The 24,178-nt window shown below is 37.2% G+C and overlaps 2 protein-coding genes across 5 annotated transcripts in view; both read left to right on the top strand.

Moving 5' to 3' along the window:
- The first annotated feature begins 3,754 nt into the window (after nucleotides 1–3,754).
- Nucleotides 3,755–14,363, top strand: ak4 (adenylate kinase 4). The gene is made up of 6 exons (XM_028027467.1): nucleotides 3,755–4,082; nucleotides 4,266–4,413; nucleotides 5,162–5,281; nucleotides 8,747–8,919; nucleotides 10,702–10,820; nucleotides 12,474–14,363. Exons 2-6 carry the CDS (start codon nucleotides 4,272–4,274, stop codon nucleotides 12,598–12,600), a joined length of 681 nt encoding a protein of 226 aa, XP_027883268.1. The 5' UTR covers nucleotides 3,755–4,082; nucleotides 4,266–4,271; the 3' UTR covers nucleotides 12,601–14,363.
- A 1,648-nt stretch (nucleotides 14,364–16,011) lies between these two features.
- The window catches only part of dnajc6 (DnaJ (Hsp40) homolog, subfamily C, member 6), a 35,648-nt gene continuing 27,481 nt past the window's right edge, over nucleotides 16,012–24,178 (top strand). For 2 of the 4 annotated variants that reach the window (XM_028027464.1, XM_028027463.1), the window contains exon 1: nucleotides 22,423–22,937. In XM_028027464.1, the coding sequence (XP_027883265.1) occupies nucleotides 22,730–22,937 (208 nt within the window). In that variant the 5' untranslated portion in view covers nucleotides 22,423–22,729. Of the gene's footprint in view, nucleotides 16,998–22,422; nucleotides 22,938–24,178 lie in introns of those variants that run through there. The other 2 variants (XM_028027466.1, XM_028027465.1) reach the window with 2 other exon arrangements.

Below are 24,178 nucleotides of genomic sequence, written 5' to 3'. Positions count from 1 at the left end.
CTCTACTCTTGCAGGGTCCACAGACAAACTACTGTGTATTATTCATACCAACCACAAGGCTGAGTGACGTCAGACTTGTTATGATTCTCGTCTCGGGCTCCACCCCTTCCTGGCGCGAGACGCCTCTGGAGCAGTCGGCGCGCGGCGCTGGCCCACGTAGCGGCCCCGCCTCCCTTCGTCTTCGGTCCGCCCTCCTGCACTTCATGTAAACAACTCCATTAGCTCCGCAGCACAGGGTTCTGGCCAAAACGCTTCGTGTCAAACGTGGGCAACGAAGCCAACATGTGCAATAACTAAAACAGAGCGAGGCATTAAGCACACTGTCAGGGTTCGGCACAGCACAACATTCTCACTATCCTCAGTGATGTAGACCGAGACCCTGTGATGGAAGCGCGTCCGTGTTGCGTAAACGCTCAATGTAAATAACAGAAGAATAACAGTCTCTTAACAGCCACTGTAAAGCAACCCCCCTATGATACGTGTACTAATAATAAGCAAAGCAGGAGAACTGCCTAGGCTTGTTGCTGCTCTGTATTAAAAAGGAAATAAAGATGTCTAAATATAGGTTTAGCACAGTTGCTTCTTATAACTACACAACAATAACACTATTTTCAACTATTCTAGCTAAATGCTAAAGGGCGATTAAATAGGAGTGCAACGCTTGCAGTGAATACTGTGGAGCCAAACGTTAACGCCCAGCATTGCACACACACCCCTTTTTTTTCTGAGCAAAAACAAAACGCATGCGGTTCGATCCAAAAATATAAATTTATTCCTAATTACATTCAACTTGCTTTAAATCTGAAGCACTGAAGGAGCAAACTTACCTGTAAGCCACTGGTTTAATTCCCCGTGTTTACATGAATATTTTTAATGACGCAGCAAGACCACACAGAGCAACGTGATTGTCGCCATTTTTTGTTGTTGAATTCTTCAAAGCCATGTGACAAAAGAAAAAAGAAAAAAAAAAAACGTATCAAGATTTTAGAAGAAGCTTCCGATCACAGCGGGAAAAACTCGTTAGAAGAAAAAAAGGTTAATCTTCCGAGTTGTTTGTCTGATGGATTAGTCTGGGTTACTCCACTGACTGACGACTGGAGGCTGTGCGCAATATTTGACAGCTTCGGGACGCCGCCGCCGCCGTATGGCTCGCAACAAGTACTCACTGGATTCCTGCCGTCCGCAAATGACATCCGACTCATGCTTCGGTTTTTTTTCCCCCTTTCTTTGCGCCTCCTGCTTGCAAAGCAACAAAAATAAAAATCTACTGACTTTATATATAATAAAATCTCCGATCTTGTGAAGGCTCTGTCAACAAGTGGCAACGTCTAAGAAAAGCTGAGTTTTGGATAGAATCCTTAATTTACTGTCTAATCACAGGTGCATCCTAATAGAATAATGTTGTAAAGACTAAATCATAACACAACGTGTATTTCAATGATTATGGGTTGAAACTAACAAAAAGAAAATAAACAGACTTAGAAAATTAGAAAACATATAAATCATGGCATGCAGAATTAGCAGGAAGATTGCTGACATGACAGCTGTCCTGCTTACAGACACTAACAGGTCCATTTCTACAGTGGCTGACAGAGTGATATAAGAATATCAATGTAATATTGAGTGGAAGAAAAACATGTAAAAAATGATACAGCAGGACTGTGAAGCAAAACTATGGTAAGGGTTTGGGAAACCTTCACAAGTGTTCAGAAGCCACCACATAGAACTACAGCTGTGTTCTATGTGGGTCTTGGGACATTGATTCCATCTTACTTTTGTATGTCCCAAAAACTCTTGAATGTGCTTTGCTTTATAGTTCTCTCAAGGCTGTGCCTATACCTGTTGCCTGTAAATCATTTTAGATGGCAGTTTATCTTTCCACCTCCCATTAATATTCCAGTATCCATCACTCTGAACTACTGGCTGCTTTAGCAATGATCCTTTCCAACTTAGCTTTATTTTTTGGCCTTCTCATTGTGGAGGTTGAATTATAATGGCCGGAAAACTGTCAAGTTAACATTCTTCAACATAAACCCATATTTGAAAGCCATAATAACATTAAAAATCTGTTTTTTATATTCACGTTTTAAAAGAAAATTAACATTTGGGTTTCATTCCATGTAAACCATAGTCACTAAAATTAGCAGAAAATAACACTCATTATACAAGCTTCATTTTTTAAATTGAATTTCTTAAACTGTGGTGTTCTAACTTACATCGACAGCCTGGAAACCTAAACTTCTGCAGACAGCAAAAAAGATAATCAAGCATATTCTTTGAAAACCTAAGAAGTATATGTGGAAGCATAAAAGCAGTATAAGATATATCACTAATATAAGTCTCATTGCATTATTTTAAATCTATTTCAATTATAAAATTAAACCAATATAAAGAATTTCAAATTAGTTTATCAAAATCATAAATAAATTCAAAAGTAAACTCACTATTAATTACAATCTGTGTGAAGTAAAGGGTTCCCTGCTGGTTTAATGGCCCTAAACAAAAGCTTACATTTTTGCTTCAGGCCAGCTCTGTGTAATGGTGTATTCTGTAATTGGTGAAGCCATTGTGGAAGAAGATGTGTGCATTTATTGGTACCTATTTTCTTGAGGTTTAAGTGGTTTGATAAACTCATCAGTAAGGCCAGCTCTGACCTAGAGTGCCCCATTGATTCACTGCAGTGGTGGGGAGACAGAAGAACTATAACTAAAATAACATCACTGTTTTACAATGTCTCCCACCCAGTGCATGAAGTCGTGACTGGATTGGAAAGTTCCTTCAGTAACATACCGCTGCATCCTAGGTGTACAAAGGAGCATTATCTTAGATTCTTTCCCTTAGCAGCTTTTAAGACTTTATAACTGTCACTACTTCTAACAAACTCAATACGCGTTTTCATCCTGACTGTTATTTTCACAGTTTTATCATGACAAATAACATTCAAATAACAACACACACACCCACACACACGCCCCCCCCATATATATATACTTCTCTAATGACTTGCTCTGACAGTTTTTTATTCATAGTTCTATGTATTTCTTACCTTTGTGTGAGTCCTCATGATCAAACTGACCTTTTATTGCTGATATCACTTGTATTTCCCCATGCTGAAGCAGTATTCTAAATTATGTTATTATTGCTAATATATTAATATGACAACAGTAGTAGTACTATTAGTTTGAATCAATTCATCGTAATTTAATTGCACGCTAAACAAGATTTAACAAGACAAGGCAAAACTAAAAACCATAAAATAGAAAACAAAATTACAAGATACAGAATGAATGACTTCAACTATCAAAGGGATTCTAATATTAACATTTTTTAACAGTTTGTTGCAGAAAGATAAAGATGTGTATCAGGGTGGTGGTTCTGCTTTTGATGTTCAGGGGGAGGAATTTTACTTGACAAAACAGAAAAATAATCAATAACCTTGTTTGTCGCTATTATTGTGTCATTTCCTGATGTTGTTTTTATTCTTTTTTCCATATAAACTATAATTTTATGATTTTTAAAAAAAATAACTGTATTATTTTTCAAAAAATAAAATGTATAATAAAATAAATGCTAATTGAAACACCTGCGGTTACCTTCTGTTTCACTTCCTGTTGCCAATACCGTGTTCCAGTGAGAGGAAGTGACGCAGACAATACCGGAAATATTACAAAGTTTTTTTTCTGCCATTGTTTACGCTTGGTCTTCTCTCTATTTTGTCTTATTTGGAGCTTTCGCGCTCGATTTATTGTGTTGCTATGTTACATTTAAATGAATGAGTTGTAAAAGCAATTTAATCATCTAATTCTCTTACTTATATAAACTGTTTCCACAGTATTAAAAAACTACAGTAACCAGTTTGCCCAGCGAAGTAAACTCATCCGCATTTTTCCTGGATGATGCGCGCAAAAAAATAGGGCGTTGTGGAGACTCTCTCATTCATTCGCGGAGGACAGCCTCTGTTCTTAAAGACGCAGGGAGCGACCCACGTCTACAGGAGCGAAAGAGGGAAAAGGAAAAAAAGGCGTTTTGACTTCATTCCTGTCCAAAAGGGGAACAGTTCCGCTGCACGCAAAGAGAAGGCAGTGCGTAAAGATCCACACGATTCCACTGACAAGCTAAAATATAGTTCCAAACCGTTGTTTTGGTTGTTCAAGTGTGCAGCAGAATACAAATTACTGGTACTTCTGGTGCAAACCTAAATCTGGAGCATCTCCTACACTTTAATTCTATTTTTTTTTTACATTGGGAACTCTTTGTTATTGTAGCAGGATATGGCCAACCTTTTGCGTGCTGCTGTTTTGGGTCCACCGGGATCTGGAAAAGGCACGATCTGCAAGAGGATTGCACAAAGCTTTGGCCTGCAGTACCTGTCCAGTGGCCACTTTCTACGCGAGGGTATAGCAGCCAACACAGGTAGGAAAGCCAAAACAACATTTAAGTGGTGACAACAGGAAGAGCCTACCCAAAATTAGTCTTTTTTTTTCCTGGTCTTTCGCAATGTAGGGGGATTCCACTACAATAATAATATAATTTTGGAATAAATAGGGCAGATATTGTTAAAGAAAACTTTAAAATAAAAACTTTAAGGGGTCATACTTGTTGTTTGTTTTGCTTTTTTAAGAAGAAATGACTACTTGACTTAATAGCTGCAGCAAGTCTCTGGCACCACAGCAGCACTCAAAACAAGCAAAAAAACTGATTGACCATTCTGGTGTTCACAAGACTTTATGGCAGTTTGTTACCTTATTGAAAAATGTATCGCTCTCTCATAATTTTCTCACGTATTTCGAATTAACTTTCCACCTAGAATTGCTTCAATTCCCAACAAGGTATAAATAATACGACACAAAAGTTTGGCATAAAGAGCTTAAGAAAGTTCTGATCTTTCTCTGTTTTTTTTGTTTGTTTTTTTTTCAGTTGAATGATGTTTTTGTTAAACTCTGGGACTCTGTGGAAGTATTAATGTAATAACCCACAAGAGACCCTGCAGCTTCCATCATAAACTTAAAAGGTTTATGTTGGTGATGACGAACCCAACAGGCTCGGCTCTATCTTGTCCTGCTTTTTTCCCCCTTTCTTTCTTTCTTTTTTAAAAACTTCAACATCAGGAAGCAGAAACAAACATGCTGTGCTCTATGTTTACTTGGCTGTCATGTGTCAGAGGCTGGCGTGCTGGCGAAGACCTACATAGACAGAGGCATGCTGGTGCCTGACCAAGTGATGACCAGATTGATGCTGCCCAAACTGGAGCAGCTGCGGAACCACAGTTGGCTACTAGATGGTAAGAAAGCTTATGTTTTTGCCACTTTTGCTTCTGCTTACTCAATTCCACTGATGCACAGGGTGGGGGAAAAGCAGAACTGTACATAACCGTTTCAGTTTCTAGTCATGATTCATTGTAAAGAAAGATGTTTTCCGCCATGCACCCTGAAGGTAGTTGTGAGAACTGCCAGCTAACCCTTAAAGCTGATTGGCCCAACCAAATGCCACCCCTCAGAACCCTTCAGTGAATTGCAAATTTATTAGCAGGACTACATGCAAACACTTCATAAACAAGTCTGACCATTTACATTGCCACTGAATCTGAGTCATTGTGTAGAAAAGTTTATTTAAATTAAAATCTCAAAAAGCAGGTTTAATCATGTCTGTGTTTGTAAAAATAACAGCGTGGATAAACACTAACTGACTTAACTTAATTACGCATAGCCCCTTGTACTTTTGATGTTTTGACAAAGCAGTAATCATTCACAGTGCTGGCTGGAAGAATATATTTTAACACAGAAAAAGTAGATCCATAGGAAAAGAAGAAAATAATGTTTGGCCAGTTTGATTTCAGCTAATATTTTATTTCCAAACTTTTTTATTGAATTACTATTGCAATGAATTTGTCTCATATCGTTCCCATTTGGTTGTTAATTTACTAGTTTTGGTTGTGTTGTTTCAGTCAGTTTTACCTGGTTATGGAGTGCTGCACTTGTAGTATTCTGTCACATTTTTTGAGCTGGATTTGAACTTCATGACCCCTCAGGAACCAAGCCAGCCTTAAACTTTAATGTTTACTTTACTGTCCTTCTCAGCTCAGATGAGGCTTTTCAGTAGACTTTTTTTCTGTTCTTTCTCTAACGGCTCTGCAACCTGCAGCTCTAGAGCCACATTTTCTTCACAGCAGCCCTTTGTAACTTTGGCCAATAATGTTAAAGATCTGAGAAATGTTTTTAAGAAAAGCTAGTCCTAGGGGCTTCGCTGTGTTTTTTCATGCTATATGTTTGAATAAGATTTACTAAGTAGACTGGCACTCATGCTAGAAGGACTTCTTTTTAGTTCTATCATTTTGTCATCATTTTGACAATAATATTCAAGAAATTATTTTGTTGTCTTCTTTTAAAAATTTGAAAATATTATTGTTGTAAAATCTAAAAGTAGATATAAAGTTGTAGTCATAAGCATATTAAATAATGTTACATAAATACTACTAATATTCAGTACAGGTCAAATCCCTTGACACCTTGCTCATATAGTTCATTTCTCAGAATAGTAAGAGTTTCTCAAACTGTGATTATTGATTATGTATTCCAGTTATCTTTGACCTTTGCTTTGAATTGTGAGCAGCCAGTCCTTCTGCAGGAAATATCAAGGTTCCTATCCAGTCTGGAAGAGTCTGGAATGTAATTTAAATATGTTTTACGGCAAAGTGTTGAAAACAATAAAAAAGGAGTAGGGACAGATGGGGATTTTGCTTGCTCGTTATTCCCTGTCTAGTCATGTTGTCAGACTGTCCATCCAACATCAGTCATTTTGCTCACTGTTTGTGCATTTTTCTTTCAACTATAAGCAAATTCATTTATCCTTCTACAATTGATCTTTTATTCATTCTTTTCTGTATCTGGTTCAAACAGTTTCCATGTTTAGAGTCTGATTACTATTGAAATCCCATGAATCCATATTGACACTTTGTATTTCTACTTTTAAAATGGGCTAAAAAACAGTGGACTCTGGGAATTGTAGTCTGGAAAAGAATGGAAACTTTGAATTTGAAAACCAACTCTCTGAAAGTATGTTAAGAAACAAAACAGGTGCAACTCTTGAACTTACTGACCTTAATCGTAACATCTAAATCCATGCAGCTTAAATAGATGTCAATAAATATATGTAAAAGATTCCTTGTTGATGTGTCACCATTCTTGTTAAATTGGGCTTGTCTGTAATTTCTGGGTGTGGCGGAACATCTGTCATCATGGCCATAGAGCATCAATTCTGGAGAAATAACTAGGCTCATTGTTTTAACATACTTTGCGTGTGGAAACACACACACACACACATACACACAAAAAGAAAAGAGGTTGCTGTGACATTTTCATTGTTAAACTTTACCCTCTGCGGTGGAGAAACTTGCAGAACATTGATGAAATAAACTTTAATGTTTAAACATTGGATCTTGAATATAAACAATTAGTCGAGAGAGGACACAACTGCAGGTCAGAAAAACAAAAATTTATTTTACTCATGAAGATGATCTGATTCCCAATGCCTGCAGGGTCATATCAGTATATTAGAACATCAAAGCAAAGTGAATGTATCTATTGAAAAGCTCACAATATAAATTCAAAGCTATTATTGTCATATGCACAGTAAGGAAAACTGTTTCCTTATAAAATAAAATTCTTACTTTCTTGACCACATTGGAAACCAAAAATATTACATTTAGGTATAAAATAGATAAGTAGTCAGATAAAATAAAGCATGCAAAAAATAGAAATATAAACTGTGCAGAAATATAAACTATGCAGAATACACACATTGCACACATTTGTGCAGATAATGTGCTACATAAATTAGTTTGAAACAGTGAGTGGTGTATTCACGACTCAGAGATTTCTGTTTTGGTTGATGGTCCATTAGCTTACAGCTAAAGGAAATCAGAAATTAAAGTGGAAGATTGCTGAACTGACAGTTATCCAACACAGTCATTGGCTTCCTCAACATGGAGGGTAAGACTCAAATGTTCATCACCAATGAACCTGGTTGTTCAGAATCCAAACATGTACGTGGAAAGTTGAGTGGAAGGAAAAGTATGGCTAAAAAAGGTAGGCAAGTTCCAACTCCTAATTCAAAGAGCATGGTACCACTGTGCTTGGTTGGTCATCAAACTCATTCCAACCTAAACATTGCAACCTGTCTGAATCACCTTTATGCCACACCACACTGATGAAGTAGTTCATGCAAAAGGAGCGCTGACTAAATATTAAAGGGAAAAGAAACTGAACCAGTTCAAAAAGTCTCAACATGTCTTTCGTCTGTAAATGTATTAAGCTCTACCTGTATGTTTGGTACAGAAAAACTGAATACATATCTAATTTTAAATTTAGGCAGTTACTCTTCGCCTTCCTCAGCTTTGTTAAATTTACAAACTAATGAATTAACAGGACCTGATCAGCTATGCTTTTTTCTTTAAGTTTTTATGACAAATGTATAATTCTGTTATCACAGCTCAGCCACAGGCCATTTCAGTGGAAATCAGCACACATTGCAAGGTCAAGTTGTGTTGGCAATAACAACCTATCATCATAGTTTGAAATCGTAAAATTAGGAATTACTCATACATAATATGCCTGCTCAAATTGAAATCACAACTTGTCAAATGCAGCAGTGTGTTTCGAGGGAAAATAAACAAGGTGTGTGTAATCATAAAACACAGCTTGTAATGACAACTCAGCATTTCTTGCTTCTCCCTCTGAAATGTGTCCAGGTTTCCCCCGTACCCTGACGCAGGCGCAGGTCCTCAACAGCCTCTATCAGATGGACCTGGTCATCAGCCTCAACATTCCCTATGAGACTCTGAAGGAGAGGCTGAGTGACCGCTGGGTCCACCCTGCCAGCGGCAGAGTTTACAACATGGGATTCAACCCCCCTCGAGTTCAGGTATCAAACATGTAAAAGTGAGCCCTTGCTGGCAAAGATTCAAATCCGCAGCTCTAGATGTTGTGACAACTTGTTGTTTCCTCACACAGATTGTACGGGCGTGTTCCAAAGCTGAGAAGAATTTAGAGTTCATAGTGATTCAGCAAAAACGTTAAAAAAAGGGGGGCGACGGGGGAAAACACAGCCATAGTCTCATTACTCCTGAAGTAACGCTCACGCTTCTTTCTTTATACTGCAGAGAAATGGTTACTGTAATTCTACAGGTGTTGATGTTCAGAAGTTTACAAGCTCATCATATTCTAACATGCATGCAGACTGGAAAGGTTGTACAGCGTGTAATTTTAAAAGCAAGAATTGGTTACAAGGTTAAACTTTATGTGGAATTCCTCTAATTCACAGTGTCAAATATATTCATACCAACTCAAACATATACAGTACATACACCCACTAATAAAATTAAAACCAGATATTTGTATACACTCTACATAAGGACCCATTACCTTTTTTCCTCTTAGTTTGAATTTAGTCAAAGTTTTTGACAGCAATTCCCATTTTAGGTTATTTAGGTCTTAGCACAAATGCTTTTCTTTTAACATTAAACAGGTCAGGACACAACTCTAATGCACAGTCTGTATCTGGTTTCAGATGATTTTTGTACAATTATCAGCAGGGTTCCAGTTTAATTTGAACTAAATGTTTGAAAGACTCTGCTTGGCTAAGTTTGAACTGCTTGGTTTCCATTATGGATCTGGATGTTAAGAACCGTCCTCAAACCTTCAGTAGAGTTGAAGTAGTTACGGAAGTAGAGTTGAAGAAGCTTCAAGTTATCCTAATTTAATTCTTTCCAAAGCCAAAGAAAATTGCTGTGTTGCAGCACCCATCACCGCTCAAACTGTCAACCCTAAAATAGTATCGGTTAAAGTTATAAATATTAGTAGGTTTTATAGCTATATTTGTAAATATGGTTTAAACGTGGATGTAGATGGGTTTCACAACAGTCCAATGATACCAAACACATCAGAACTGATTTTGAAAAGCACAAGTCAGGCTAATATTAACCTTCTGGAACGGACCCAACCTCCAACCTGAAGAAACTTTATTAAGTATGATTTTAAAAAACAGGTTCATATCAGGGAAACAACGAATTTAAATCATGTCTACCAATTCTGAAAAGAAGATTGATCAAATTTCTAACAGAATTAAGCCAGAATCTGCTTAATGATCAGAATGGAAAACTTGCAAATTCCAACCTCCAAATATTAGTGGAGTTGTATATATATATATTTGAGCCTGTATGTATAATTTTGTCACATATAGATCAGAGAAAATCCACAATAAATTCAAATTTTTATATTCGCTTTTCAGGCATTCAAGTACTAACATGTTTTAAATTTAAAGACTCTCAAAATATAGAGAATAAATAAACTTTTTAAATAATATAAATTTTGTTTTAATGTAATTTAATGACATGAGATTTAACTATTTACACTTGGAAGGCGAAAGAGATTTGACTCAGAATTTAGAAATCTTTTTATAGAACTCAACTTTTGGAAGAAAACACAAAAAGTTATAAATAAAAAGGATTTCTTTTGTGATGTTCAGGTTGTAATTTTTAGTTAATAGTTTTGTGACTATGGGATGTTTTCACTGGTTATATTTTGGTATATAATGAGGAGCATTTTATGGGAAAATATTTTTCAATTTGATGTAATTCTCTGCCCTGGAGGATTTAACAGACTGTTGCAGCTTTGAATTATTGTGACCTTGGCTTGTCCTCCTCAGGGTAAAGATGACATCACTGGGGAGCCGCTGATTCAGCACGATGACGATAAACCAGAGGCTCTGATGGCACGACTCCGACATTACAAGGAATTGGCGAAGCCTGTTATAGATCTGTACAAGTAAGTTGCTTTTTATGCTGACCAGTTTGAAATCAGAATATCTCTGGTGTGAAGATTTTAAAGATATTCATATTTTCTGAAAATACTTATAAACTCTTGCTTTTCATACATCTAACTGATCGTGTCATTAACTTACAAGAATCCTTATCTTATCTATTTATTATCATAATAACAAAATTACAGGGAGTTAATTAAAGCGGCAGCATTTTGTGTTTTTCAGACACATAGTGCCATTTTTTAGCATACTCAAGTAACTATGTTAAAACCATTTGTTATAAAAATACCATATAAAATATAACTTAAAATAAATTTCACTTCCTAATTTAACACCTTGAAATTGGGCCTCTGTCTCTTTAAAAACTCCTGCTCTTTCTGAAACTCTGCCTTCAGGAAGCCATCCCAACATCACTCCTCTATTAACCTTCTAACAATGGTTTTACCATCATTTCATTGAGAAGTAGCTCCTATAATGAGCTCAGCATATGCACAGTTCCACCAGTTGTTTTCTAATTGCTGCTGGTTAGTCTGAAGGAGCTGAGTAGGGGAGACTCAGCAGAGGGCTGCGGAAGCTCACAAGTTTGTAAACTGCAGCTCTGAGGAAGAGCTTCGTCTTCGACGGCAGTGCTAAGTCCCCCCATGTGTTTTGAACAGCTGAAATATTGCTGCGGGAGATTAAACGACTTCTCAAACATGCATGAAAGAGTCAAGGCAACACTCCAGGTATGGTTTTCATGAGGGAATAACATTATAACAAGATGTAAAGCTCAAAAAAGTCTTTTTTTACATAATACTGCCCCTTTTTAAGATGCATCAAGAAATCGACGGGTACCAAACAGATGATTTTCAGGGTGATTCAGCCTGACCAGCAACTGGACAAAAACTTACAAATATTCTCCTTTCTGGATAAACAGTGAACGCATCACAGTAAGAATTACCAGGTCGGTCTGGCAACGACACTCTTCAGAATGAACATTGTTACTGAGGGGTGGAGACTCAATGTTAACAACTCAAAGTATTAATAAGATGTTAGAAATGAAGTCAGGGGAAAGACAAAGATGTAGAAAATGTTTTAAAAGGAAGATTTTTTGAGAAGTGGATATGTGTCTGTAATTTATTTATAATGAATAGCAGACACATTTTAGCATCTAATGGTTCAATGGAGTCCAGCAAAGTTGCTCTGTTTTACTTTGTCACGCTTTCAGCCTCTGTCATTAAACATTCTGAAACATGCTAAAAGCAGGCAAAGCTGGTGATGAGTCTTGACCAAAACACAAGGACACAACGACTGAGACTGAGAAACCCACCGGTTACAGGACCAACTCCTACCTCCTGTTTTTTTGTGTGTGTTTGTTTTCATCCATCCATCCATCCATTTTCTGTTCACCCTTGTCCCTAACGGGGTCGGGAGGGTTGCTGGCGCCTATCTCCAGCGACGTTCCGGGCGGGAGGCGGGGTTCACCCTGGACAGGTCGCCAGTCTGTCGCAGTGTGTTTGTTTTGTTTTAGATTTTAATGAGAAACCTTAATTCCCATCTAAGTTTCTGTCAGTTGAAGTAAAACGTTTAGATGTCAAGAAAAGACTTTGTTTTTTACTTCATCTGAAATATTTTGATAGCCACAACCAATTTCTTCTATTTTGTTTATCTTCACTCAGATCACAAGGAGTCCTGCATTCATTTTCTGGAACAGAGACTGACAAGATTTGGCCTTACATCAACTCTCTCCTCAGCACCAAGATGCACACACAGCCGTCAGGTGCCCATCCAACCCAAGCGCCCTGAGAAGAGACCACAGAGAAGATAGAGGAAGGATTTTTTTTTTTACTTGCTCAAATGAGATTCCAACAAATGCACTAAGACACAAATCGACATGTTGTTTGATTTTTATGAATGGTTGTGCACAAACATTTCCAAGGTTTTCTACTTAATAATGGTAAAATAATCATTTGCCATGATTTTCTAATTATCACTTTGAAAAATGTAGGCGTCTCTATGGGTTTTGAGAGAACTGTCTTTTCCTTTTCCTGTAGTTTGTGTGACTTTTCTTATTTTCAATCATACCTGTGTACAGACTTAAAAGGCAGAGCAAAAAAAGTCCATTTTTAATGGCAGCTCAAATATTTTCTATACACCAAAAATTTAGAGGTGTGATATACACAAATTACAACAAATCCTTAAACAAAATGCTTTATCAAGGCAGATTTCCAAATTGAAAAAAAAACTGTTTCATTTCATGATAATTGTTAGTAACCAGGCTAATCACAATTAGCAAACTAAGCCAATAACTGCATATTTTTATTAAAACACTGTGGGGTTTTTTTGCTGTCAAAAAACCCTGCCATTTTTGCTGGCAGTTTAAACAGAACTTTGTGGCTGATTTATTGAGATACAGAAGTTGATACCGCAGCTATCACTGCCTTTCAATTGTTTGGCAGCCATATTGGATTTTGGGATGCTGACTTGGTGAGGCTCCTCTGACCTTCCAAGCAGGACTTCCATCTTCAGTGAACATTCCATATGATTGCTTCAAACTTTAAGCTGGAAAACTTATCTTTCCATATTTGTGTCCCAACATGTGCCTGATGGCAGTTTGTTATGTAACATAAGTCATTGGTTACAAATGTGCTGCCATGTTTTTCAGCAATTGTTTTGACCTAAATGAGCTCTGTGATTATGTATGCACTCGTTTCAGAGGTATTGGGAACTGGGAACCTCTTTGGGTTGTTGATGGATTAGTTTTTCTGGAGGTGTTAAAGCTAATGCCTTGAATGTTGCTCCATTTCTTTAAATATACTCTAGTGTTGCCTTACAATTTCTCTCTATAAAGTGTAACATTTTCCTGTTGGTGCATATATGAAAAACAACTTTTTGTTATGATTCTGACACTGTTACAGTCACTTCGGGGGTTCTTTTCTATGTACTATATCAATTGTCATTGCAAGAGTTTTGCAACTTTGCTGGTTTTGCTTTACAGCTACTTGCCATAGAGAATAGCTTTGGTTCCATCAGTTAAAGTTTGCCGTGTGTAATAACTTGGTAAAGTATTCACCAATCTTAGCAGCTGACAAACGAAGATAAGTTTGAATTGTTTCTTCGGTTCTGTGACCCTATGGTTCTGCTTTTTAACCAAATTATAAAGTTCCAGCTTGAAGCCTGTAAATAGCGGCTTTAAATCAGTGACAGGCTGTAACGGACGCAAAACCTGTTTTGTTTTTTTGTTGTTTTCATATTTAGGCTGTAAGGACAGTGGATTTTGGGTATTTTACTGTACGTCGTCTCTCTAAAGACAGACCAAAGGAAAAGAAACTGTAGGATGAGAGCCGACATGGAGCAGCTTACTAAAAGCATAGCTTTCACGCTTTAAGTAAGCATGCAAGCTGCAGGGTCAGAAATGAATGGTTGAGCAACTAAAGTGGTGAAATTACAATGCAACGCTACATAGCTTTTGTGTAAATGCCACAGTGATATTTCTGCCTTGTTTTCACATAACGTGGTTAAGATGAAGTTACATTCCAAGAACAATAAAACTTTTGTTGAAAGCATGACTTCTTGTTTGGTTAATCAAGTGAGTGTTGCAACTTGTGACATTGTTCCTTCCATATGTATAGTCTGCACACCTAAGCTGATTGTATTACTCTACAAAGTCATTCATGTTGGGGTACAATAGGTGGAATTATGTAATTCTCATTCAGTGTTTGGTTTTGTGCATGTGGTGGGTCTCAAAAGTGTACACATGGGTGGTTTTAGTAACATTAGGAACAAAACTACCATGACAAAATGCTTTTATTTTTAATCAGATATAATAAAAAACTGTGCAGTAATCTGTTTGCAAAAGTATGAACACCATTACAATAATCCCAGGTTGAAGCACCTGTTAATTTAGTTACAGTCCTATCAATTACAGTGAATTTGATTAATCTATAAAATGTTGCTGTTCTGGTATGATTTCCATTACATAACATTTGTGTAATTTAGCTACTGTGTATTGTGGAGAGGTTATACAAAATCAAAATCTTATAGATTAAGGAATTTCGTAAAATTAACAGAGGTCTGGGGGAGTTATGTATTTCCCAGGTATAAGGAATGGTTACCTGGTTCAGTTGCAGTATGTATCAAAAATAACTTTAAAAAGTTTTGGCTTTGCATCATAGCCATATCTGATGTCTCAAAATCTAGAAAGATGAGGATGAAAAGGTCTTTCATATTTCAGAAATACAGAGACTCCACGCACACATCCCAGGGGTGCACCACTCCAGTGCTCAAGAGCTTCTGTCCTTCAACTTTTAGAAGCATACCTTTTCTAACACACCTGAATCAAATAAATGACTGGTTACCATTCCTCTTCAAAGTTGAATGACTGTAGAGGGAATTCAACCATTTGATTCAGGTGTGCTGGAAAAGGCATGCATCTAAAGGTAGGATTCACTTTGCAAAACAAATGTGCAAGCTGGATTGGGCAGTTCATGAAAAAACAATAAATGGGTACAAAAAGAGAATATTAAAATTTCATCAAAAGTTGCTCCAACAAAATATTATTTTGGGGTGCACACGCTTTTGAAATCAGATTATCAGATTATTGCTGCAATAATCAGATTATTGCAGCAGTTTTACTTTTATTTTTCAGATTTGTCTGTTTTTCAGTCGAATTACCTATTAAGTAGGTCAGATTTCAGGTGGGAGTGTTTCTTTCTGAATGCCTAACTGCCTGTCTGTCTGTCTGTCTGTCTGTTCCTCCTCTTCTAATCCTGGGGGATTTGTAAGTAAAGCCAATGTGCTTTAGAGCTTGGGTTAAACTCCACTCCACTGTCTGACACAGATTAAAGCTTCATCTTCTGTGTTTACCTTCCACATGAGGTGCAGCTCTGTTTGTGTTTGCAGAGCTCAGCTTTAGATGAACACTTTGCTCTAGCTTGATGAATTTACTTTAACTTCAATGCATTCTTTCCAAAGAATTCATCCGTCTTTCGTGTTTGTTTCAGCCTTTTACTTCTATACGACGTATAGAAGTAAAAGACTCAACAGTTACAATGACAGTGATCAATCAAAACAGCAAAATCCAAGATGACAAAGTCACACAGCTAGCAAATCCTTTACTACTCATAGTGTTATTTCATTTAATAACAAACAATTATTTAAAAAAAACAATTAAACAATAAAGAAAGCAAAATGGATCACAAGACAATCTGAACAAAAAAATTATACATCAGACAGACGTCATGAATTAGTGCAGACTTGCATTTGTTGATGACATTCTTACTATTGGTACATAATTTATCAAGAAATAGTTGAGTTAGTTTGGAAATGACCAAAAATAATACATTGTATTCCTGAATTGTCTGCAATTATGTTTTGCGAAACTAGTCATCCCAGTTATTTTGCTTAACACAGGCACAAACCTCAGGATATTTTAAGACCAACACAAAGCAGTCTGATTTGATGAAGTGAACCGGATAGTTGCAAGTCACAGATCTCCAACAAGAATAAATTTTATTTCAGATGTATGACGGAGCAACCAGAAGGTTGAGCTGGATTATGTTCCTGGGTATCAAGATACCAGGAGCTAAATATAAATGCATGCCACACTTGTCAGACTTTTTTTTTTTTAGTTGCACAGCAATTTTTATAACATTTGTTTTGCACTTCTCAAATATGCACTATTATGTGCTGGTCAATCAGAATCTCATTAGATAGACGACAAGACAATGGAAAGTATCAAGGTATGAAAACTTATGCGGTTTGTCAGATTTTTTGTTTCTGTCACTAAAATGCACTCCATGTTTTCCTGTTCCAGTCAGGAAGCACAGAGTGCCGCTGCTGGACAGATCCATGAACACTCTAGCCAGTGCTGCCCTCTTGCTTTCTCACATCCACATGCGCTGCAGATCTACCAATGGCAGTCCTGTTTTCTGGTCCTACGCCAAGGACGCGTTCAGCGGTGTGATGATGCAGTAGCTCGGCACCTCCACATCTTCACCGACAGGTAAAACTGGGATCTACCTGGAAATCCCTGCAGAGGTGCCCAGTTGTCACTGGGCTCTTGACGCCTTGACCCTTCGGCAGACAGTGAATGACAAAGCAAAGGTCAGTGCGTGTGCGCGCGCGCAGCCGGGATTCAAAGCGCATCTCCACAGCGGCACAAGACGGCGCTCCTGGGAGAATGATAGAAAACGCTCTGAAAGGTAAAAGTCTCCTTTGGACTGTCAGTTTGTGGTCATCGCTTTGATTTTTTGATAAGTTTTTGTAAACCCCAGCTTTGTTGTTTCGCATCATTTCAACAGAGAAGATGAGCACATCATGATCGGAACCTGGATGTTACATAATATTAAGCTACCCTTACAAATCGTGACCACTCACACTCAAAGCGCATCTTGCGCTCGCATGGCAGCCCTGTTATTTTAATGAACATGCACATATTTCAAGGTAACATTATGTTATTTTTCTCGAGGCATATATAAAAAAAAAAGATAAACCAAAAAGTTGGGTCGTCCGGGCCTGTTTGGGACGCACACAGCCGGGTTATGAATGACATCATTTGGGATATTTTTTGTCACGAGGGTCGATTTTTCTAAACAAATAATCTGTTCTCATCATTTTTGAACCCATTGTGCGGAAATTCCACATAATGTCATTTCAATCGATGACTTGGCTGAAAGAGTAGTGGGAAGGCTGCTACTTCAGACAGTTGGATATTTTTGACCCATTCGTGCAATCCGTGTTTTCAGGGGAGAAATAACAATTATTCATATACCAGTTTCTATTTAAAATAACGACATGAAAGACGTGTATCTTTAATTAAACTTATCGTTACGGGGGAGATATGTCAGTCGTTTTTCTGATTTATCAGAGCCACTTGCCTTATTTATCAGGAAACGCTTTATTCTAAGAGGACAGCTCCTCTTCCGCTGTCCAACTGCGCATCGTCACATCACTGCGCGTCACACACATCACGTGAACAGCTTAACAGCCCTTGGTTTAGCTCCATGTTATGATCATTACTCAGGGACGTGACAAGCTTTTTTTTTTTTTTTTTTTTTTTTTTTTACAACAGAAACAATTACTTTCTTGTCAGGAATGAGGAGCTGAACTCCATTGAAATGCAAGAAAATGTTTAAATCTTTGGACATTTGGGAAAAAGTGCAGCAGTGAAACTATAAACAATTAGTTATGACTATAACTATAAACTACACTTACATGCAAAAGCAATCATTTTTATTGAACTACTTCACAGTTTTACAAGCTCTAACATATTCTACTGGGATCTTTATATGGTAAACCACAAAAAGTGCATAAAGTAAATTTATATATATACTGTACTGTATACAGACCAGAAGTTTGGACACACCTTCTCATTGAATTTAATGAGAAAGTGTGTCCAAACATTTGGTCTGTAAGAAAATAAAATAAAATAAAGAGCTGCATGTATTTGTATTGATCCCCTTCAACCTGATACCCTCTAATTAAAATGTGCAGAAAACATTGTCTATCATGAAGACTGCAATAACTCACCCATAATCCTACATTGGAGTGTTTGACAGGCGTTGACCCTAAACGTACAGCAAGAGGTAAAATGGTATAGTTTAGATCATTTAGTATTAGAATGGGACCAGATAAAAATTCAGTTGACAATCTATTGCAAAACATGCACTAATATGCTCTACTTTTTATTGATCAGTCATGCAGAATCCCAATAAAATACTAATGATCATGGTTAAGAAACAAAGTGTGAAAAAGTTTGAATTCAATACTGCTGTATACTTTTACAGGGCACTGTGGTGTCGATGCAAACTGTGAGTTTGGAAAAAATATAAGATCTGAGAAGCTAATGCTACAGCTGCTCAGTTCAAGTTTATTCCTAATCCTTCAGCTGATCCAGCAGATTCCTTGATTTTGCTTTAACTGTTATGTGGATAATCATCAATCCTAAGTAAATACTAGAGAATGGTGGTAAAAACCAGTAAAGACTGTGATGCATTCAGAATCATTCTCTGCCATGTGTCATAAAGCAATTTCAGTTTCTGCAGCATATTTAAAAGCACATAAAGAGTTTATAATGCATGCCCACACTACCCGGAATGTTGCACAAATAATTTGCAAATGATTTTCAGTACTTTCCTTCATAAAACAATGTTCTTTATGAAGGAGATGTGCAGAGAGAAGTTATGAAAGAAAAAACATTTTTAGGAAGGATTTTTTGAAAGTTTCTTTTGTAACTAGTGACCTTTATTTAATAGTAGCTTGGCAGGAAGTAGAGCAGAGAGGTAAAGAAAAAAGGGTATGACATGAAGTAAATGGCCCAGGGCTGGAAATCCAACTTGTGAAAGAACTGTAGTAAATGTTGGTTGTCCATTTGCTCTACCACTGGTGTCACCAGTTTTAGGAAGGATTATATGAGAAAAAGACTAAACATGGATTTTCAGGTTAGCATGGGTAATATAAGATGTAGAGCATGCTCTTTGTAAATCTGAGCCATAAAAACTTAAAAGTGTATCTTGAAAACATCCATCAGTTTGAGGAAAAGGCTTTTAAACACTGGAGAAGTTGCAAAATGTGCACAAATTAAGTTTAACATCTAATACCTGTTAGGATAACTTGCAATGGACAAAGGACTATGATTAGCTATAAGACAAAAAGTAAAAGTATTGATCTTACAACTAAAAATCTTAAAAGTGTGGTGTAAATTTGTATCCAACCCCTTATGTGTGGTATGTACAGTAGTTTCCAGCTAAGATAAGATATTGTTATTGTCCACAGTTGTAGAATGAAAGCAGCTCAGAAACCAGTTTTTCTGTTTCTGTTTTCTGTTTCTCTTAAATAAAGTAAAGTTGTGCCTTCTTATTGTTGACCATCACCTTTTATCATCCATGTTAGCAGCAACGTTGTTGCTCATTCATTTGAGGGGACTTTTTTTTTTTAAAATGTAGTGTCTTTCATAGGTATTTATTCCCCTGCAACCTTCTTCACAGCCACAAAGCACTAATGTATTTAATTGAGATTTAGGATGAAAAGTTTGAAAATCTGAAAAGTTTGACACCTTTTGTTGCAATTTCACCTGGAAGTCTTTGAGGCCTCTGTATTCATCCCCTTTACTCTGATACTACTAAATACAATACAGCGTAGCCAACTGGTTGCACTGGTTTACTACTAGTTGTCTGCTCCACAACCACTGTGTATTAACTAGCATATTCACAGTGAAGTACAGTGGTGGCAGCATTATGCTGTGGTGTTTCCTATCTTAAGAAGAAACAGGGGAGCTGGTTGGAAAAAAGATGGAGCAAAATACAGAGAAAGGCTGCAGAAAAGACTCCAAAAATTCCAAAATAAATAAAATAAAGCTAAAATAAATAAAATTACCTGCATAACAAATATATGGCTCCATCTATAACATACAAGCTCCATTTATATCTAACAAAAACTGAATTTGGTAAAAGTAAAACATTATGCTAGCATTTTATTGTTAAAAAAAGTTACAACCTCAGGAATGAAAGATTTAAAGGGTATGATTACCTTTGTAAGACACAACAGCTGCTAAGTATTAGTTTATAAGACATTTTCTAACCATTAGAAAAAATACCTCAAAAATTACTTTAATGCTTTTATCACAATTTGCACTTTGCTTCACATATATCAGTATACTCAAGTACCTTTATTACCATTTAGTTACAACAAAACTAAATGGTAACAATAAAAAAGATGAAGGAAGGAAACTAATTATATTTTTCACCTTTCCTGGAGCTGCTGCACCTGTTTGTTGCCTGTTCCAAACATGCAGAGTGGAAAAGAATAATGGCTACTGTTAGGCACGGTTAGTCATCGGACAGGAAGGTAATTTGCATCAGTGTAGTGGAAGCACGTAGCATCCGGTTATGGAGCAGGAATCCTCCGTTTTGCACATTCCGTTCCCGCTGTGCTTTGAGCCTCCCGTCCGCTCTCCTAAAAAGAGTTTCCCAGGCTCATGTCCTCTTTTCAGAACCATGCAGGGTTTCTGTTGCCAGGGGACAGGGCACAGGAAGGAAGCATGCCATCTTTGGGCTCAGATTGGTTCTGAACTGACCTGGGGTCGGAATAGAAAGATGCACAAATTTACAGTGGCACTCTTTATTTTCCATCCCAATGTCTGTCCATCAGAGAGACATTGTCTGTGACTTAGATTTGAAATGTTCTTTTCCAATAATACAGCATATTGTTGTTATCTTGGCATTTTATTCACAGAAGAGATGTTTTTAAGAAATCGAGTCTCAGAATTTGAATATATCAGGTATTAGAAATGAGCAAAATAAAAAAGCAACAACTTGTTACCAGCTATAATAATATAGCTATAATATATATAGCTATAAATTATACAACCCACTTGTAAAATGTATAAAACCGCAACTCGAGAAAGTTTTTCTGCAGTTTTATTTTTACTTTAAAGAAGAATATGTAAAAAAGAATAATGAATAAAAATGCAGTCTATATTTCTGGCTTTGTAAAATTACTAAAAATATTAAATGTCATATTTGACAGTGATTGCACATTTCTTTTTAGAGCAAGTAGAAGAAGCTATAGAATCATGAATATTGACAATAAGATATTGTACATTTTTTATTTTGTACTTTAGTGAATTTTATGATGCTTCTGTGGTCTGAACCTTTTAATGTTTGTTTTGCATACTGCACACTGGTGTGCCACTTGACCACGTCTCCCTTGAAAAAGAGATTTAATCTGGTTAAAATAAAAAATACATCACATTTAGAACTTTTCTGGACCTCTTTTATCTGACAGCCTGCAGTTTTTATGACATTAGCATCACTAATGAGGCTACAGTTGGTAGAACTGTTGCCTTGCTACAGACAGTTCTTGGACTCAAATCGAGGCCTGGGGTGCATGGAGATGCATGGAGTTTGCATGTTCTTGACGAGCACGTATGGGTTCTTTCAGTTTCCTCCTACAGTTCCAAAACATGACTGTTGTGTATAAATTACCCAGAAGTTCATGTGCGTTTGTCCTGTGTTGCTCTGGAATGGACTGGCGACTTGCAAGGATACGTGAGAGTAGATGATAAATGGATCGACTTCACTTTTGAAAAACAATATAGCAGCTTTACAGGGTGGAAGTTCTCCATTCAACGTATGTCAGTTTCCACAATACATTTTCAATATGAATGGATCTGAGTTTCCTGATCGATGTTGTAATTTTTTCACCATCATTCTGATACATTTAGGACAAACCACCTCTTGGTAAAGTCCTTTTTAACGAAGTTTTTTTTTTTCATTAGTGAAATATTTTTAAATTTGCATTTATGATTCCATATTTTTTCTCAACTTTATCTGAAAAAAGATGGGAAATCATTTTTGCTTAGAATGTCCAGCTGTCTAAAATATTATCTTCACAAGGTTGATATGCTGTAGCTGTTTTCTCTTATTTTATTATTTAAATAAAAATAATAAAGCTTTGCAGTGTTTGTTTGAAAATTAACCCGTAAAGCCACATGAAAAAGTGGGCTCATCCCAGTAGCTGATTGGGGGAATAATAAATGCAGGATTACCGTTAGGGGAGCAGGAGCTGGGGTGGATTTCCCTTTAACTTGGAGGGCAGCAGCAGCAGCAGCAGCAGCAGCAGCAGCAGCAGCAGCCGGAGCTGGGAGACGTAGTGAAATGCGGCGGTGAGAAATAGAGGAGGCGATACAGAGAGAGGAGGGAGGAGAGGGAGCAGAGCTACTGATAACATTTCACATTCTCAGAAAGCAGAGGAAACCGGTTGTCCTCCCATCCTCGGACATGTGCTGCACCCGGCAGCAGCAGCAGCAGCAGCAGTAGCAACGCAGGCAGCGGCGGGGTTTTGTAGCAGCCTACTCGTCATTTTGAGGCTCCTTTGGTCTTTTATTTTTTTTTTTTAATAATTCCCCCCGCCCCCATCCTTGCGTTCTTTTGTAATGAGCTTGTTGGGAGCTTACAAGAAAAAGACCAGTTACGATGGCTATGAATGTTTGCAGCTGGTCGATAGCGGCGGAGACAGCTTCGGCTTCGGCAGGGGGAGCAGCAGCAGCAGCGGCGGCGGCGGCGGCAGCTCCATCGCGGCCACCCTCGGACCGAAGGCAGGCCCACTGAGAGAGGAGGACTGCAGCACCATGGACAGCTCAGGTAGGAACCCTCGGCGGCCCCCCGGGCAGATTAGATGATGTACTATGATATGGAGAAGGCTAGAGTAAAGATGTGATGACTTTACAGAGTGTTAATGCGGCCTGTCCCGGTGGAGAACCAGCCGGGAACATTATTCTAGCTAACACTGAAAGTACACACTGAAGTCAAATGTAGGCTTTTCTTTTGGCTATCCTCCTGAAATTAACTTCACATGGCTTTTTAGACACATGTAGCATAGTTAAGCTTATATTTAAACAAACACATTTGGTTCACATTTTCATGATATCAAGATGATACACTGCAAGTGGAATTGACAACCATTAAAAAACTCTATAGGCTGCAAATCAAATTATGAAAACACACTTTAAATAACATTTGGTTGTCCTACTCATAAGAAATTATATTAATGCCAATACTAAGAAATGGTCTCAGGTTTCAGAATAGTATTTCAGGATGCAAATCGTTAGAAATTATAGACTGTTGTTCAACGAAGCAAGTGAAACCATCATCAGCTCTGAGAAATATGCATGATTTAACTGTCTCTGTAATTATTAAATGAAAAAATCATTGATGTTTATGAGTGATGTACATTATGAGTGTCTCTTATCTATTACAGTGGATTCTCAGATGCAGGAGTGCGGGGGGTTGGGAGAGAGGTTATGCCACACCAAATAAATTAGAGACGGACCGATCGAGCTTTTTGGCCTAATTAGTCTGCTGATTTTCACTGATTCCCTTCGTTTTTGATGGAAGGAACAGTTTAAAACATGGATTTGCAGTATATACACATAGAGATTTATCATTAGCCTCATTCAAATTTTCACAATATTCAAAAACAAAGTCCATCACAGAATGGGTTATCTGTTGATGCATTTGTAGATAGCACATAGTGGTAGTTTTTCATAGTAGAAAGAGTTTAATTAATTTAATAATTAAGGTATCTCACCTCCCCAGATTTTCTAATGTTTTACCTGAACTGATTAAAGAAAAATAATCCAATTCTTATCTCTGGTCGATTGAACCTTTACTAGAAATTTTGCCATCTGCACTGACAGGCAGTCTTTTATGCAAAAGTGTGGTAGGGTGAATTCAGAAAAGTAAATAACCAGTTTCAATTAGTATCCGTATTTAGTTGTTTGAATATATTCAATTTATTTTATTTACATCTTTGTCAATTTTAAATGTTCGGCAACACCTGACTTTTTCACCATTCCCTTAATATGACAAAAGCAAAATTCTGC

The sequence above is a fragment of the Xiphophorus couchianus genome, chromosome 9 (genome assembly GCF_001444195.1).
Source record: "Xiphophorus couchianus chromosome 9, X_couchianus-1.0, whole genome shotgun sequence".
In the NCBI taxonomy this organism is placed as follows: domain Eukaryota; kingdom Metazoa; phylum Chordata; class Actinopteri; order Cyprinodontiformes; family Poeciliidae; genus Xiphophorus; species Xiphophorus couchianus.
The sequence above is the reverse complement of the archived record's forward strand: the minus strand, read 5'-3'. Positions and strand labels throughout refer to the sequence as shown.

What these genes read in the sequence shown, in the direction of transcription:
- ak4 (XM_028027467.1), top strand. Translation starts at nt 4,272, where the DNA reads ATGGCCAACCTTTTGCGTGCTGCTGTTTTGGGTCCACCGGGATCTGGA. An exon ending in TCAACCCCCCTCGAGTTCAG is followed by an intron (nt 8,920 to 10,701) that starts GTATCAAACATG and finishes TGTCCTCCTCAG; the next exon opens with GGTAAAGATGACATCACTGG. An exon ending in CCTGTTATAGATCTGTACAA is followed by an intron (nt 10,821 to 12,473) that starts GTAAGTTGCTTT and finishes ATCTTCACTCAG; the next exon opens with ATCACAAGGAGTCCTGCATT.